Source organism: Meriones unguiculatus, chromosome 6 (assembly GCF_030254825.1).
Source record: "Meriones unguiculatus strain TT.TT164.6M chromosome 6, Bangor_MerUng_6.1, whole genome shotgun sequence".
Classification (NCBI taxonomy): domain Eukaryota; kingdom Metazoa; phylum Chordata; class Mammalia; order Rodentia; family Muridae; genus Meriones; species Meriones unguiculatus.
This window is the reverse complement of record NC_083354.1, coordinates 48,576,034-48,590,759: the sequence shown is the minus strand read 5'-3', so window position 1 is coordinate 48,590,759 and position 14,726 is coordinate 48,576,034. Positions and strand designations below refer to the sequence as shown.

The 14,726-nt window shown below is 48.1% G+C and overlaps 1 protein-coding gene and 1 long non-coding RNA gene across 3 annotated transcripts in view; one reads left to right on the top strand and one right to left on the bottom strand.

Moving 5' to 3' along the window:
• Positions 1 to 5,023, bottom strand: part of Ephb1 (EPH receptor B1) — a 421,622-nt gene extending 416,599 nt beyond the window's left edge. Inside the window, exon 1 of the mRNA XM_060385432.1 lies at positions 4,566 to 5,023. Coding sequence (XP_060241415.1) covers positions 4,566 to 4,623 — 58 coding nt within the window. The 5' untranslated portion in view covers positions 4,624 to 5,023. The remainder of the gene's footprint in view (positions 1 to 4,565) is intronic.
• On the top strand, positions 3,239 to 13,684 carry LOC132654673 (uncharacterized). 2 transcript variants are annotated; one of them, XR_009592344.1, is made up of 5 exons: positions 3,239 to 3,541; positions 4,014 to 4,556; positions 5,402 to 5,449; positions 8,970 to 9,149; positions 13,557 to 13,684. It is a non-coding gene; the product is annotated as an uncharacterized LOC132654673 (long non-coding RNA). The 2 variants fall into 2 exon arrangements; XR_009592343.1 differs by lacking the exon at positions 3,239 to 3,541 and having other exon boundaries at positions 3,654 to 4,556.
• Positions 13,685 to 14,726: the final 1,042 nt, after the last annotated feature.

Genomic DNA, 14,726 nt, shown 5'->3' with positions numbered 1-14,726 from the left:
ACACAAAGGACTCACCCGCTGTCCTACAGAACTCCTTGGATTATTTGTCCTCTACAATTTGACCTTCACAGATACGGCCAGCAAACCAGCACGGCGGTCCTAAATTATCAGGGATTTTTGATGGCGCCGATGTCCCCGAGCCAGACACTCTCAGAGCGAGTGCAATTGAACAGTCCAACCCAAAGGCCCCACCTATAGCTGCAACCGAAACGCAGTCTGCAGACAGAGCCGAGGCATTTCGCATGCAAAATTTTTCTTTTAAATATGAAATCTCTCCCAAGGCATTACTTTATTATTATAGTAATTTCCTCAGAAGGGCAGACATCCAATGCTCTGTTTCTCCACCATCTTTGGAGACAGGGAAATTTAATAGAAATATTCAGGTTCCTTAAGTGGCTAGTGCAGAAGAGGGAGAAATCGAGGGATCTTCTCCAAGGAGCAGACTCCCGGAATCTAGGTGAGCGGTGTGCTCCAGACGGGTCATGTGGAGTCAAGTAAGGGCCTGGGCCATCTCCTTTGAGCCACTGGTCTCTGTGTGTCCAGAGGGGAGGCAGGAGGGAGAGGCATTGGCGAGCTTTGTGTGAACTGGCAATTTATCTTCAGTGTGGAGTCATTTCTCTATCTCTTCTCCAAGACCATAGAAACATGGCATCCCCCAACAGCCACTGGCTGAGCTGGCAGCAAGCTCTTCCCACCCATGAATGCTGGCTGAACCTGCTGCGCGTAAGCCCTACGCTGGAGGTGGGACTGGGAGCTGTGGGTAAGAGCATGGACTCTACATCCTGACTGCCTGAGTTCACATTCTGGCTCACAACCACTTACCAGGCAGGCATCTTCATCAAATATTAATATGATTGTTGTGTGCCTCAGGCTTCTCAACTGTAAAATGGGACAGGGCTTAATCATAAAAATAATACATATTTGGGAGGATGTTGTAAAGGCTGACGGAGGGCTCTCTCTCTCTCTCTCTCTCTCTCTCTCTCTCTTTGTGTGTGTGTGTATGTGTGTCTCAGAATACTTCTCACTGGCACTAGGCTGCCTTACTCTCAATCATCAAACAGCTTGTTAAAACTGCAGATGCCCTAAGCCATTCCAACTCAGTCAGTTCGGACTAAAAAGTATGAAATTTTGGACTGCATTCTAATGCGGGCCTATTCCCCTGGCAGCATTTCCAGGACGCCCCTGCTCCAGGATCTTCTAAGAAGGTGCAAACATCCGTAGCCCATCCAGACCTGCTGCACTTGGAGCCAAGAGCCTTCGACAAGCTGCCTGGGTACACGCTGGCTTCCAGACATCTTAGAACCCCTTCCTGCCTGTGGGTGTCCCCTCTTTGGGTTTTCAAAATTGCCTCTTCCCCATGGCCCCTGCTGCATGTTCTTGAGTCTTTGTGCTAGAAAGAACTTTTTCAGACTTACTATAGATGATTTTTTTCAACTTATACAGGTGTCTCTTTAATAGCAATAATCGTGGTAGTAGTATCTGTTTGACACAGTACAAAGTATGTTCTCAGAATGCATACCACTGGTTCCAGCATCTAAGGTAGGAACGAGTGGGTCCTTAATCTGCTAGATAGTGAAGGCGCTGAGTCAACGTGGTCTGGATGATAGTCTTCAAGTGACAGAGTTAGAGACAAAAGCCAGGAGTCATGTCCTGACCAGAACGAAAAGGCAAAGGCTTAAAGAAGCAGGTGTTTGTCAGGAGGCCTTGTCCAGAAGCCCAGAGGATGCCGGCATCTTTCACCATCTATCTCTATCCCCTCTGAAAACCAACCCGGGAAGCCCCAGCAAGTCCTCTCCCTGCACTGCTTGTATCCTCCTGCCACCCGACAGAGCAGACTGGCTGGAAAGGGAGACAGGCAGGCGGGAAAAGGGGAAAGGCCCTCTCTTTCAGTTTTCCCATATAAGGACCAACCAGCTTCCTGTCTGATGGCATGTGAATTAGAGCCCCTCCACCGGCATCCAGACCCTGCCCTCAGACAAGGTACACACCCACTCTTTCCCCCTCTCTCCCTCCCTCCCTCTCCCTCTCCCTCCCTCCCTCCTGTCTTTCTTATCCTTTTTCCTCGCCTGGGCATAGGTCACATCAGGACCTGCCTTCCTTCACCCTCATCTCCTTATCTGGACCACGAGTGACAGGCACTGCTCTTTTGTACCGGCACAAGCTTAAACAGAGAACCTGCCTGAAATCCATCCCAGAGATTCCCGAGAAGAGGACAGACACAGAAGTGGCTGAAATCACCAAGGAGAGAGCAGAGTTTGGGGAGGGCCCTGCCCATCTGTGTAGGCAGCTCATTGATCCACTCCTCTGAGAAGTATTCTGTACTCATCACAAACCAAATGAGGCTGGCCCCAACCCAGCCAGGCAGGCGGGAAGGCAGCTCTGCGAGTGGAGAGGAGAAAATGAACCTGCCTGTTGTCATTCGGAGGAAAGGAGGGAGGGAGTGGTGCGTTCTGCCCCTGCGCGCTGAGCAGGGACAAGAGGCTGCTTTAATATTCTGCTGAATGTGGTATTTCTTTTAACCCTTCCGGAGATTTTCCATCCACAGGCTAAGCCTTTCCTGACAAGCAGCTGGTAAAGTTCCCCACCCCTACACCGAGAGAGGGGCCACAGCGCTGACGTGGACCCTGCCAGCAGGCCTGGATGCCATGGCTCTGCACACCAGGCTGGGTGCACACAATGGCACCTATGAGCAGCTCCTCGGTGAAGGCAAAGGGCTAGTCAGGAGAAGAGAAAAAGTGTTTCAGGAGGAATGTGTCCTGGTGCCTGATTTATTCCCACACGTTGCTCTGCAAACTATTTCGCAGATACATGTGCTCCCTCCTGCATCTGCTGAGACTTGAAGCCAAAAGCAGACTTCTGAAAGTGGACATCTGTCTGTTCGCTGAGACCGAATCCCTGACCCCTGCCGAGGCGCTGTGCGCAGCAGCATCGGACCTGACCAGCCTTAGGCCAGTGACACGAGGCTCACACAGCCCTGCAGGCCACCCCGCCCCGCAACGGCTCTCACCCCGGCTTTGTTGCCGATTGGCATCTATTTCCTTCTGTTTCAACCGCTTTTACACGTGTCTCCAGAAGAGTCAACCCCAGGCCTACACTGGGATGCTGACCGGCTCCATGCTAGTCTAAACCATGCACATTCCAAAAGTCAGTCTCTCTCTCTCTCTCTCTCTTCCTCTCTCTCTCTCTCTCTCTCTCTCTCACCCACGAAGACAAGCAGCCTGGCAAAGGCAGCAGGGGGTTGGGAGCACACAAAAAAGCCACCTAGGAGGAAAGTAAGAGAGCTTTCTATGCATTCATTGCTGCTCCTCCATTCACCATCTCCACGGGGCCCGGGCAGTGATAGTCTTTGCCATGGCTAAAGACACGCTACGACCAGGTGGGGCATGGGGTATATGCCAGTTTCTCTTGGAAACGATGGGCAGTGCTTTCTGAAAGGAGTCAGGATCGCCGGACCAACGTCGGTCTGGAGTTTCCACTGAGTCAGTTTCGCCTGGACCCTGCAACCTGGTAGAGCCTCGCCCCCAGAGCTGCTCCCTTCGAGGTAACTAACTCTGCTCCCCTGCTGAGATGCGTCCCTGTGGTGGCAGCGGCGGCGGCTCCCTTGGGAAGATTGGGGGCGGGGAAGGGGGCGGGAGGCGGGGAGGTGAGGAGGGATTTCCCACGGGGATTCGCGGGCGCCTTGGGCGCCTGGGCTCCCCGGGACGCTGGGCAAGCAAGGGGTCCGCTGAGCGGGCTCGGTTGGCCACCAGCCGGAGGCACAAACCACGCTGAACCAGCAGGGATGGTGTCTCGGCTTGGGGACTCACGGCCACGCAGTCTCTTCTCCCCCACGGACGAGTTTAGGCACGACCAGCACTCACCCAAACCCACCCCTGCTCCAAAGCCCAGAAGGCGAGAAAGGTGCGCGCTTGCTGTCCCTGGAAGACTGCAGCCGGGCAGGTTCTCGGACGGATCTCCCCCACCTCACCCCACCCAGGGTGCGGTCAACGAATTTGGTCCCTCTCGCTTGGCAGCCAGTTGCGGGGTACCAGCTAGAGCTTCTGCGATTCATCCCCTGCGCACAGCTCTTGCCTTGCGAGCCCAGAGTCCAGAAGCCTCAGACTGCGAGCGAGCTGGAGAAAAGGAGGCAGCACGCCACCGCTCCCCGGAGCATCCAGGCCAGGGTAGAAAGAGCCTCAGGTGCCGACTCTGGGAGCCCAATGGCCAGAGGGATCCCTTCCCAGACCAGCTTCGCCCGGAGCTAAGGAGCTTGCACCGCAATGCAGCGGGATCCAGGCTCTCCGAGCCGGAGATGTCCGGGATCCTGTAGTCTGGGAACACGGGGGCGCGGGAGCCGAGAGACTCCGCGAACCATCCGCGGGCGCCCAGGGTCGGCCCAGGGCATGCCTGTGGGTACCAAGCCAGCCCCGTGCTCCATCTCCACCCAGGCTCCGGAACAGCCTTGCCCTCGGGTACCGGGGTGCAGTCAAAGGACCCTGAGCAGTCAAAGGAGCCCCGCGAAGCGCGCGGCACCCAGGAACTGGCAGCCGCCAGCCGCCAAGTTGCGCCGCTAAAGGGTACGTTACCTTCCATCGCGGCCACTGCGGATGCCAGGAGGAGCAGCAGCACGCAATCCAGGGCCATCGCCGGCCAGCGGCCCCCAGGCCGAGCCCCAGCCGAGACGCGCCGCGTCCCGGGGCGCCGCTGCGCTCCCGGCGGGTGGCTTCTCCGTGTCCTTTCGCGCTCTGGCCGGGACCGGACTCCCCGGAGCTCGGTGTGGGCGTGGGCGGGAGTGTACGCGCGTGGGGCGGTGAGGGCGCGCGTGGATGTGGGTGTGCATGTGTGTGTGTGTGTTTATGGGAGAGGTGGGTGTGTGCGTGCGTGTGTGAGAGCGGGTGAAGGAGAGCGAGCCTGGGAGAGCGCGCGAGAGCGTGTGCGTCCTGGTGTCACATTGCGAGCTACAGCGGAGCCTACGGGAGGACAGAGCGGGCCAGACTGACGGGGGAGGGAGTGGGATCCCCCACCATCAGCTCTCTCTCCACCCCTAACACCTCCTGTCCAATCAAGGAATCAAACCTGCAAAATTCCCTCATCCAATCAGGCGCGAGCACCTCCTTACACTGGCATTGTTAGTTTAAGAAAAACTTTTGCTTGCAAGGCTGTGCGGGAGGGTTGGAAAGGCGCTAGGAGGGGACCGCGCTCCCCCTCGTGGTGATATCGGAGAACTGCATCCTCGCACCCTCATTCCCCCGGCTGGAAAGGAGGGGGCTCGGCCAAGAAGTCAATTGAGGTCCTTTACCTTTACAGACATCCCACAGCTACTCCTGACTACCCCTGAGTATGTAGAGTATGCCTCCTCTCTACAGTACTTTACTAATCAAGTTTGTTTATTGTTGACTCTTGTCTGTTTTTGTTCACTCAGAATCCCTGCTGCCCTAACAGCGCCTCTTTGCATGCCTCTGTGGAATGGGTAAGTGTGGCTTTGAGCCTTTGCTGCTCAGGGCTAGACAGCAGACCCGACCGACTTCCTATCATATCCTTAGCTGCGTGTCTCCAAGAGTCTCTTCCCCGGTGTGTCTCTGAGTGTCCACTGCGGGGCCTGTCCTCAGAAGACAGTCATGGTGGTTAGACTTGAAGTTACAGGGCTAGCTCTAAAGAAACAGCTGGAAGTCTGACAGCCGGTAGAAAGGGGTTGGGGTTTTGTGAGGCATGGAGCCAGAGAAAGACATCTTGTTTTGGACCAGGTCTTAGAAAGGACTGGGTGCTGCAGCCGCAGGAGAAATAGGAGTGGTTTCCCCGCCATCAGTTCCGATGACAGTGCTCCATTAGTTGAGAGGGTCCGACTGTTTCAGGTCAGGCCCTGGCCTTGAGGCTTGTGAGAGGTTGTGCAACAGAAGGTCCTTGCCTCCTCCCTCATCCTCAGGCTTCTGACAGGGTTAGGGGTGCTCCTCAAACCTTTCCCAGGAGTTAAGAGGTTAACATCTGGCCCGCTCTCTTTCTGGGACTTAGTCACATCGATTCCACACCCTGCATATTTCATCTGTCTTTTACAGGTGCTGTCTCCTGTTCCCCTCAGCCTCAGCTGCACCCATGTCCCCCGCTTCCGACAGACTCTTGTTTCTTAGGCTTTGACTTGCCCATCCTCAGAACCTGAAAAGAAGATGCCATAACCTCCTCCACTTCCTCCTCTCCAATGCCACCTCAGCTGCCCGCTGACCCCCACAGCATCAACTGTGTCTTGAGGCCTCAGAAGCGAGGGATGCCCCACTCTGACATGGGTGATTACTGGATCTTCTGCAGCTTTCGTGTCACTTTCAGCCATCCGATCTCACTGCCTACGTGACTTACTTTTCTTGCTCTTCCTCCTTATCTCCTTCAGCTCCTAAGAGAGGAATACCCAAAGCTCTTTCCTTGAAGCCCCACCCCTCCTTGCACCCATGACCTACTGCTCAGCAGCTTCACCCGCTCTTCTACCTGCAGCCATCCCTATGGATGGATGGATGGATGGATGGATGGATGGATGGATGGATGGATGGGATGGATAACAAGCAGATGGAAGAGCATGTTAGTGGATGACAGCAGATGGATGATAGGTGGTAGGTGCATGCAGGAGTGGTTTTCAGACTCTTCCCCCCCCCCACCCACCAAGCACACCCAGCAAAATCTCCTTTCCCATTTCCTCTTCCTTAACCTTTGTCCCAAGCCTGTAGGTCTGGCTCAGTTCTGTGTCACACTGCCTTCTCTAGACAACTGAAGAATCTCTGAATGGCCACCCAGCTCCTGTTCTCTGTAACCCCGCTGAGTGCTGCTGCTAACTTAATCTATCTTGAAGTGATCTTGGTCTTGTCTCTTCATAGCATATCAGCCCGGAGGCTCCTCAACTGTGTCCTGAAGAAAGACAGGCCGCTCTGGCATGGGCCTCCAGATTTCAGCACAGGATCCCTAGAACTGTGTTCTCATCCTAGTTTTTGCTAGGCCCTCTCTTGGCCTGCAGTGATTGGCTCCTCACTGCTTCCGTGCCACACCTCAGCTGGTCGCACACTCACCCACCTATATTTACTGAGTATTTACAATGCAACGGGCACACCCTGGAGGAGACTTGGGGACATGATGGACAGGGAACTTATTAAATGGTGGAGGAATGACAATAAAGAAATAGGCGATGGCGCGCTCGGCTGTCAGAGGACTTGGGGACAACAAAACAGAGAAGCTGCTGTGGGTAATCATGCTCAAAACAGCGCTGGTTTGTTGAGCACCGTGTAGGATGTTTATTTACAGAACCAAAACGAATTGAGTTGAATTTCCTGCCTTCTCTTTCTGCTCCAACCCCCCCCTGTCAAGGGGCCTTTCCTGCTGCCCCTCTCATCCCATCTTCCGGCTACATCTCTGTGTGTACTCAGTAGCTCTCCCTGATCTGGCTGCAGATAGAAAGGACATTATTCACCTGTGAAATGTCACACCTCGGAGGTGCCTTGGAGGACACCAAGTACAGGCGTCCAAAAAGAACCCTGCTAGGTCTTTCATCCCGTTCCCGAAGCACCTGCTGAGCTCTCTGAAAATACCAGTCTCCTGGCCTCACCCCTGGGGAGTTTAAATCAGTGGGAAACAGGAGGAGCCAAAGAGCCCCCAGAGTGGTCCAATAGCTCTGCCTCCCTTTACTAAGTAGAGCTTGGTCCAAGGGTTTCAGATTGCTCCAGACCGTCCCCTAGGGACAGCTGGGAGGTGATACACCAGAGCAGCCCAGGGACAGGGCTTCTATCCCCATCTCTTTTGGTTTTTGTGGTGCCTGCACTGGAAAGTCCTTCCTATTCAAAGGGAATATTCTGCATGGAAAGAAGACGGTGAGGACAGGTAATAGATGGCTGGTCCCCAGCTTTGAGATTGCTACGGTGGTAATGCCAACTCCTTGAGGACGATGGCAACAAGCATGATTTCTAGAATCTGCCGACATTTTCAGTGAGAAGAACCTCAGTTTGTGGCTGCCTGTTAATCTCCTTGGTAGCTGAAGAAATGGACTTTCCCTGGACATTTTAATCACATTTTGGGATTTGGGGGGGGGGGGGTGTTTTGGTTGTTTTGGATTGTCTTTCAGGTTTTTGTTGTTGTTTGTTTTTATCCTGTAGAGTGCATTGATCCTTCTTTTTCAATGAGTTATACCCCAAATACCCCAAACACCATGACTGGTGTGAGACTCCAAACCTGGGGACATATTTTATCCTACTGCCACACCTTGGCTATTTTTTTTTCCTTCTCTGATGTCAAATGCTCACTTGTTCTCTTGATCAATCACTGCACTATTTAATATCACTAAATCATTCCTTCAGAGTGACAGATGTGCCCTATAAAGGCCAGCAGCTGAGGCCTCTCGGGCACCCAAGAAGGGACTGAACCCTTTCACGAAGACTCAGAGGCCCTTCTGGCTGGAGGGTTGGGGGAAGCTAACCGGTTCACTACTTGAACTAAACGGTTTAGGGTCTCCTGATTGTAAAGTGTTTCTGGTGAAAGCAACTGCATAATTCTCGTCACAAAGCTACCTGGTTAGAAAGGTCCTGATCTGCCCCAATTCACACACTTTTCATAATATTCTCAACCTGTGTCTTTATTCCACCTGTTAGCTCAGAGAGGAGCAGAGCTAGCTGCCTGGAGAGAGACCACCTGTGTGCTTGTATCTGCGAACACTGTTGCTCCCACATCCTGTCTTTTCCTTTTAAAATATGTTCTACTTATAAAGCACTGCTTTTGTTACATGCTCTGTGACCTGGGCTACTTTTAATTAGATCCTTTAGCTGCGAGACACATTCTTCATTAATTCTTTTCTGAGAGGCATGTGCACACTTTAAGATTCATTTGAGTGGATGATAGACAAATAATGAAAAACTTCCTCTGCCCCCTTTGTTCTTCATGCATTCACTCAGCAGCAATTCTAGGCCAGTTTCTTACAGCGTTGCGGGGATACCCAGTAATGTCTGAAATCCAGTCTCTTTCTTTAGAATCCCTAGGATTGTCCATCTTCCTGGGAAGAGAGATAAAGGACCAAAGTGCACCCTCGGACTTCCTATCCAAAATGGCCTCTGCAAAGAGGCTTTTCTATCCAGAAAAGCTGCTTCTTCTGTCTCAGGGCTAATTTCCCAACAGATACAAACGCTGCATATGAGGATTTACATAACAAGGTAACAAACACTGACAGGCAACCTCATTGCCAGACGTGAAAGGAACTGACAACACTTTCAAGGTAGATGAAGTAGGATTGAAAAAAAAAAAAAGATCAAGCGCATGTATGCCATATGCCAAATTCTCTTCCTTAAAAACAAGTTGCTTTAAAGGTGTGTGTGTGTGTGTGTGTGTGTGTGTGTGTGTGTGTGTGTGTTCTTTGAGAATTTCATACAGTGCGTTTTGATCATATATCCCACCCTCTCCTATTTCCTTCCAGATCTATTCTCCCCTTCCCTACCTAACTTTGTGCCATTTATTTATTTCATTTTCTTTTTTTTTTTAACCTATCACTCCCAGTTTGTGCTACCCATATAGTTTTGTATATGTGTCCTTCAACTGGAGCATGGCAAAATTATCAATGGCCACACTCTCTGAGAAAACTGACTCCCCCTCTCCCAGGAGCTGTTAAATTATCAATACCTCTTCAGCTGCAGGAGGGACTCTGAGCCTACCTTCCTTCTCCATGCTAGAACTTGGTCAGGCTTGGGCTTGCACAGGTCTTGAGCGTGCTGTCATAACTGCTGTGGGTTCATTGTTCAGCTGCCTTGTTGTATTCAGAAAACATTGGGCTTTTTTGTAGTCATCTACCGCCCCACTGGTGTAGTAGTGTCACAAGCTTTATGGGTGCAACCAACAACTCCTTCTGCTTGGATTTAAGGCCCACTCCACATGATGAAATCCATACTCGGCACCATTATCTAACCAAGAACCTGAGATCATAAGCCCTGGAAGAGAACCTACTACTATCATTTGCTAAATAGACATAGTATTTAAACTTACCCCTTTATCAGGAGTTTTATTCCATTGTTATATTCATAGATTAACACTCGGTATCTTTTTATTCCAAGGGAAAACATAAAAGTGAGAGAGACAATGAGGCAGGTGGACTAGCTCAAAAAGACACAGTTCATTTCAGAATTGAAGAACAGTCAGCTCACTGGAGAAGATGCGGTCGTAATGATTGTCTTATTAACGAGCTTTATCCTGTGGCATGTTAGGTCATAGTACCAGAGAGATGGGATGCTGGGTGGAAGGAGCTCAGTAGAGCACATTCCCCTCTGTGAAACAGCTGACAGCAAACATGGCTGACCGTCCAACCATGGACCTACATCATGCCAGTAGACAGACCAAGGATCCGAGGTCCACCCACTCATCCTGCTTCACTTCAGAGTAGTGACTCCTTCCCCAAGGAGACCGTATGAGAACAAAAGAGCAGAGCTTTAAGACCCAAGGGAGGAGCATCCACTGAAACGGATGCTCTGTGAACTGTAGAGAAACTTTCAGAGAACTTCTTAACATTCTGAAGACGTAAACTCCAAAGGCAAAAAGAATGGCGTAAACAGGAAAGGAAAGGGAATGGGGTCATCGAGGGAGCTCCTTTGATCAGGAAATAAATCAAGGAAGCAAGAAAGGTTTTAAGGAAACAGAATTTAACAGATAGAATGCATCGCCACACGGATGTGTAGGTAAAAGCAGGTATGTCGCTGTTGAGGATTGACTGGATGATATGGAAGAATCACAAAGACTCTTCCCACAAAGAGTATAGAAAGGGGCGATGTTGAGAAAGGATACACAAGGGAAACAGAAAATGGAGAGTCAACATAGATAAAATTGTACTAGCTGCAAGGAGGTGGAGAGCTTCAAAGGTCCTGGAGTATTTCCCAGAACAATTGAGAGTTCCTGAAAGAGGTACCTGTGCAAAAACCATGAAAAGTGACAAAACTGCGGAACAATATAGCTTTTCTTTGCTGAGTAACAATGTGATAGTCACATCTAGATAATGTTTTTGAACCATGTAGGTACTTAGCAAAGATTATTTACTTATTTACTTAGTTGTGTATGGAGGTAAAAAACAACTTGCCTTGGCCATTTCTCTCCTCCCACCATGTAAGTCCTGGAGACAAAACTCAGGTTGTCAGGCCTGGTGAACAGTGCCTTTCTTCTCTGAACAGGCATTCCAGATATCACATAGATATCATGAAAAAAAAAAAAAGAAAAGAAAGAAATCTTGCATCTACCCAAGAAGAAACACACACACAATCACCATCAGACAGATTGTTTAGAAAACGTAGAAAAGCACATCCATTACTTCCAGTAGCATAAATACTAATTCCAAGACAGTAAATTCAAAGAAAATTGAGCATTTGAGAGATTGGGGTTGTTTTGTTTAGTGTAGAGTTTTGGGAGTGAAGTTAAGGTTATAGGAAGACTGTGCTCAGCAAGATGAAAGCAGTACCTCTCAGTTATGTTTCAGATGTCAGAAAATGTTTAACTATAGGAAAAAAAACATCTGAAGATTTATTTCAGTTGATAAAAAGATGAAGTTTGGTGTTGTGCATTAAAATAGTCAGAAATCTGCTCATAAACCAGTTTTAATTTTTCATGCATCCTATACAACTGCAATGTTGTGCACTTTGACCTAAATCTCTTCCCCTCACCATTAGCTACCATTCTAACTGTTCCTCTGTTTTCTTTAAAAGTTTCTATTCCACATACAAGCAAGATCATGCAGTATTCTTGACACCCCCACCATCTGGGTTTTTTTTTTCACTTGATATCCTCCAGGTTTATTTATTTTATAACAAATGTCAAATCTTCTTTTTCAAGACTGAATAACAATTAATTACATGCAAACATAACTTGATTATTCATCAGTTGATGGACATGGTTTGCTTTAATATCTCTCCTAACACGACTAGTGCTTCATGAACACTGGGTGCAGACATCTCTGTAAATTGTAGCTTTCATTTCCCCTGGGTTTAAAACCGGAAGAGGTTTTATTTATCTGGCTGATAGGGTGATTTTGCTTTTAGATATCTGAGGGACCTTCTTTCCGCTGCTCCTGCCATTGCTTACTACCTCTTATTCTTCTTCTGGGTGGCACCTATCCCTGTGTGAGATGAAGCCTCCTGGTCTCAGGGTGAATTTGATTCTCAACTCCCTGTTGGGAATGTGAGCATCCTTTCAAACACTCTGGCCATTTGTGTGTGTGTGTGTGTGTGTGGCGGCGGGGTGCGAGTTTGCATGGGTGCGTGTGCACAGGTGTACAGGTATGTGGTGGTCCCCTACACCTTTTCTTTCTGTGTGTATGAGAAAGACAGGGTTCCTCACTGAGCCTGGAGCTCACTCAATCATGTTTACTGACGGGCCAGTAAGCCTCAAGGATCCGCTTCTCTCTGCCTGACTCCCCAATGCTGGGATTACAGCTACACGCCACTGGACCCTGTTTTTTGTTGATGTTGTTTTATTTTGTGTTTATTTGTTTTAACATGGGCTCTGTGGATTAAACTCACCATACTTCTCATAACAAGCATTTCACCAGTTACACCACCTTTCCCGTCCTCACAGTCTTATGTCTTCTTTGAAGATGTGACTATTCAGGTCATGGCCCATTGTTTAGTTGGGGCCTTTCTTTTTGTTCTGTTTGCTTGCTACTGAGTTGGATAAGCCCCTTGCATATCTTCGATAGTAACCATTTTATTAACAATCAGTTTGCGGATCGCTTCTTCCCATCTCTGGGCTGCCTTTTCATTTTGTTGTTTCCTTTCCATGCAAAACTCTCTAGTTTTCTCTCATTACAGATATTTGTTTTTGCTTCAGTTGACTGAGAAACTCATTGCCAAGATCATCACTGCCAAGGAGTATTTTTTTACCCTGCTTTCTTTAGAGTTCCAGGTCTACATTTGGGACATTAATTCATTTTGAGTTGAATTTTATGTGGTGTAAAAGAAGGGTCCTGATTCATGCAGCTACATGTGCGGGACCAGTTTTTCCAGCATCATGCATTGAAGAGATCACATAGGCGTCTTCTTAGCGTCCTCATCAACACTATGTGGCCCATACTCACGTGGACTTACATCTAGATGGCCTGTTTCGTTTTGTTGGTCTCTTTGAGTGTGTGTTGATACAATACAGCACATGCTACGCCTCCTGTGCCATACTGTTTCAATCACTATAAATTGTCAGGCGATTTGAAACCAGGAAATGTGGTGCTTCTGACTTCCTTCTGTTTTGCTAAAGATTACTTCAGATATTTGAGATCTTTCGTGGTTCTATACACATTTAAGAATCTTTTATTTTTCTTGCCCTCCTGTTCCCATGATGCATTTGGGGCAGAATCTTGACAGAGCATATGCTGAAGCTATATATTACTTTGGGTATTATGTATATTGCAGCATTATTCATTCTCTCAATCTGTGAATATGGGCTATTTCCCCATATATTTGTGTCTTCTTCAGTTTCTTTTATTAGCATTTTATAGTCTTTAGTGTATAGATCTTTCATCTCTAGAGTTGAATTTATTCCCAAGTGTTTTATTCTTCTTCGAATTGTTAATGGGAGTCTTTTCTTGATTTATTTTCCAGGTTGGTTGTTATTGACGTGAAGAAAGATCAACTGATTGTTTTGTTGATTTTGTGTCTTCTCAAACTGAAATAAAATGTCTCAAAGAATAAAATACGTATCTATTCTTAAAATTCTAATTACTGAAACCCAACTCTGTGTGTTCAGATTTCATGAATCAAAACCAGAGAGAAGAGAAAGGTAGTGGGTTGCGAGGGGGGGGAGGGAGAACCAAGCAACCTGAGGTCCCTCCTGTACTCAGGGAGGACTCAAATGCTTCTAACTCTAGCATCTGGTAAACACTCAAATTGTTTAAAAATAGGCAAACATAGTTTAAAATTTAAACATGGTTTTCAGAAGGTTTCTACAGATATACCTTAAAGAAATATAGAAACACTTTTGAAAATATTGGAGATGATAAAATCAAAAACTCACCCTTTGCTAAAAGAAAAATTGGACAAAAGCATAAATAAAGCAAGAAAAAGTTTCCGTTTGAGCAATAAAATTTTATAAGAAATTCAGAAACACTTCCAATAACAAATGTGAATGAATCAAATCTTGACTAAAAGATATGCAGAAATGACAGGCTTCCGGCAGCAAAATGTAAATGCAGAAAGAAAATAAAATTATATATATAATTTTACACTTTAATATGTATGCCCTAAAATCCTAGATCTATCTGAATTTTTATTTCCAACTAAGAGTACAGAGAAGACTTTTCAAGCAAGACTGAAGAAACTTAGCACCAAGATACTGTCTGGAAGAGATCCAGCAAGGAAACTTTTTTTGAAGAATAAGAAAACAAATGAAGGGCTGGAGAGAGGGATCAGCAGTTAAGAGCACTGTCTGCTCCTCCAGAGGACCTGGGTTCAATTCCCAGCAGGTGGCTCACAACCATCTCTAACTCTAATCCCAGGGGATCCAATGCCTTCTTCTGGCCTCCGTGGGCACGGCGTGCACACGGTGGCATGAACATACATGCAGTCAAATCCTCAACACACACATATAATAAACCGTGATTTAAAAAGGAAAATAAATGAAAAACACCAAAATCAGAAGAAGGAGAAACTGAGCTGCTGAGTGGGTAAAGGATCGGGATTGATAACAATAAGCTGTCGTTGAAACGCAGAAAAGCGGGCATTTTAATGTAAGAGTTAAAGGGCCAGAGCCTGTAAGCAGCAGAACCATTCCAA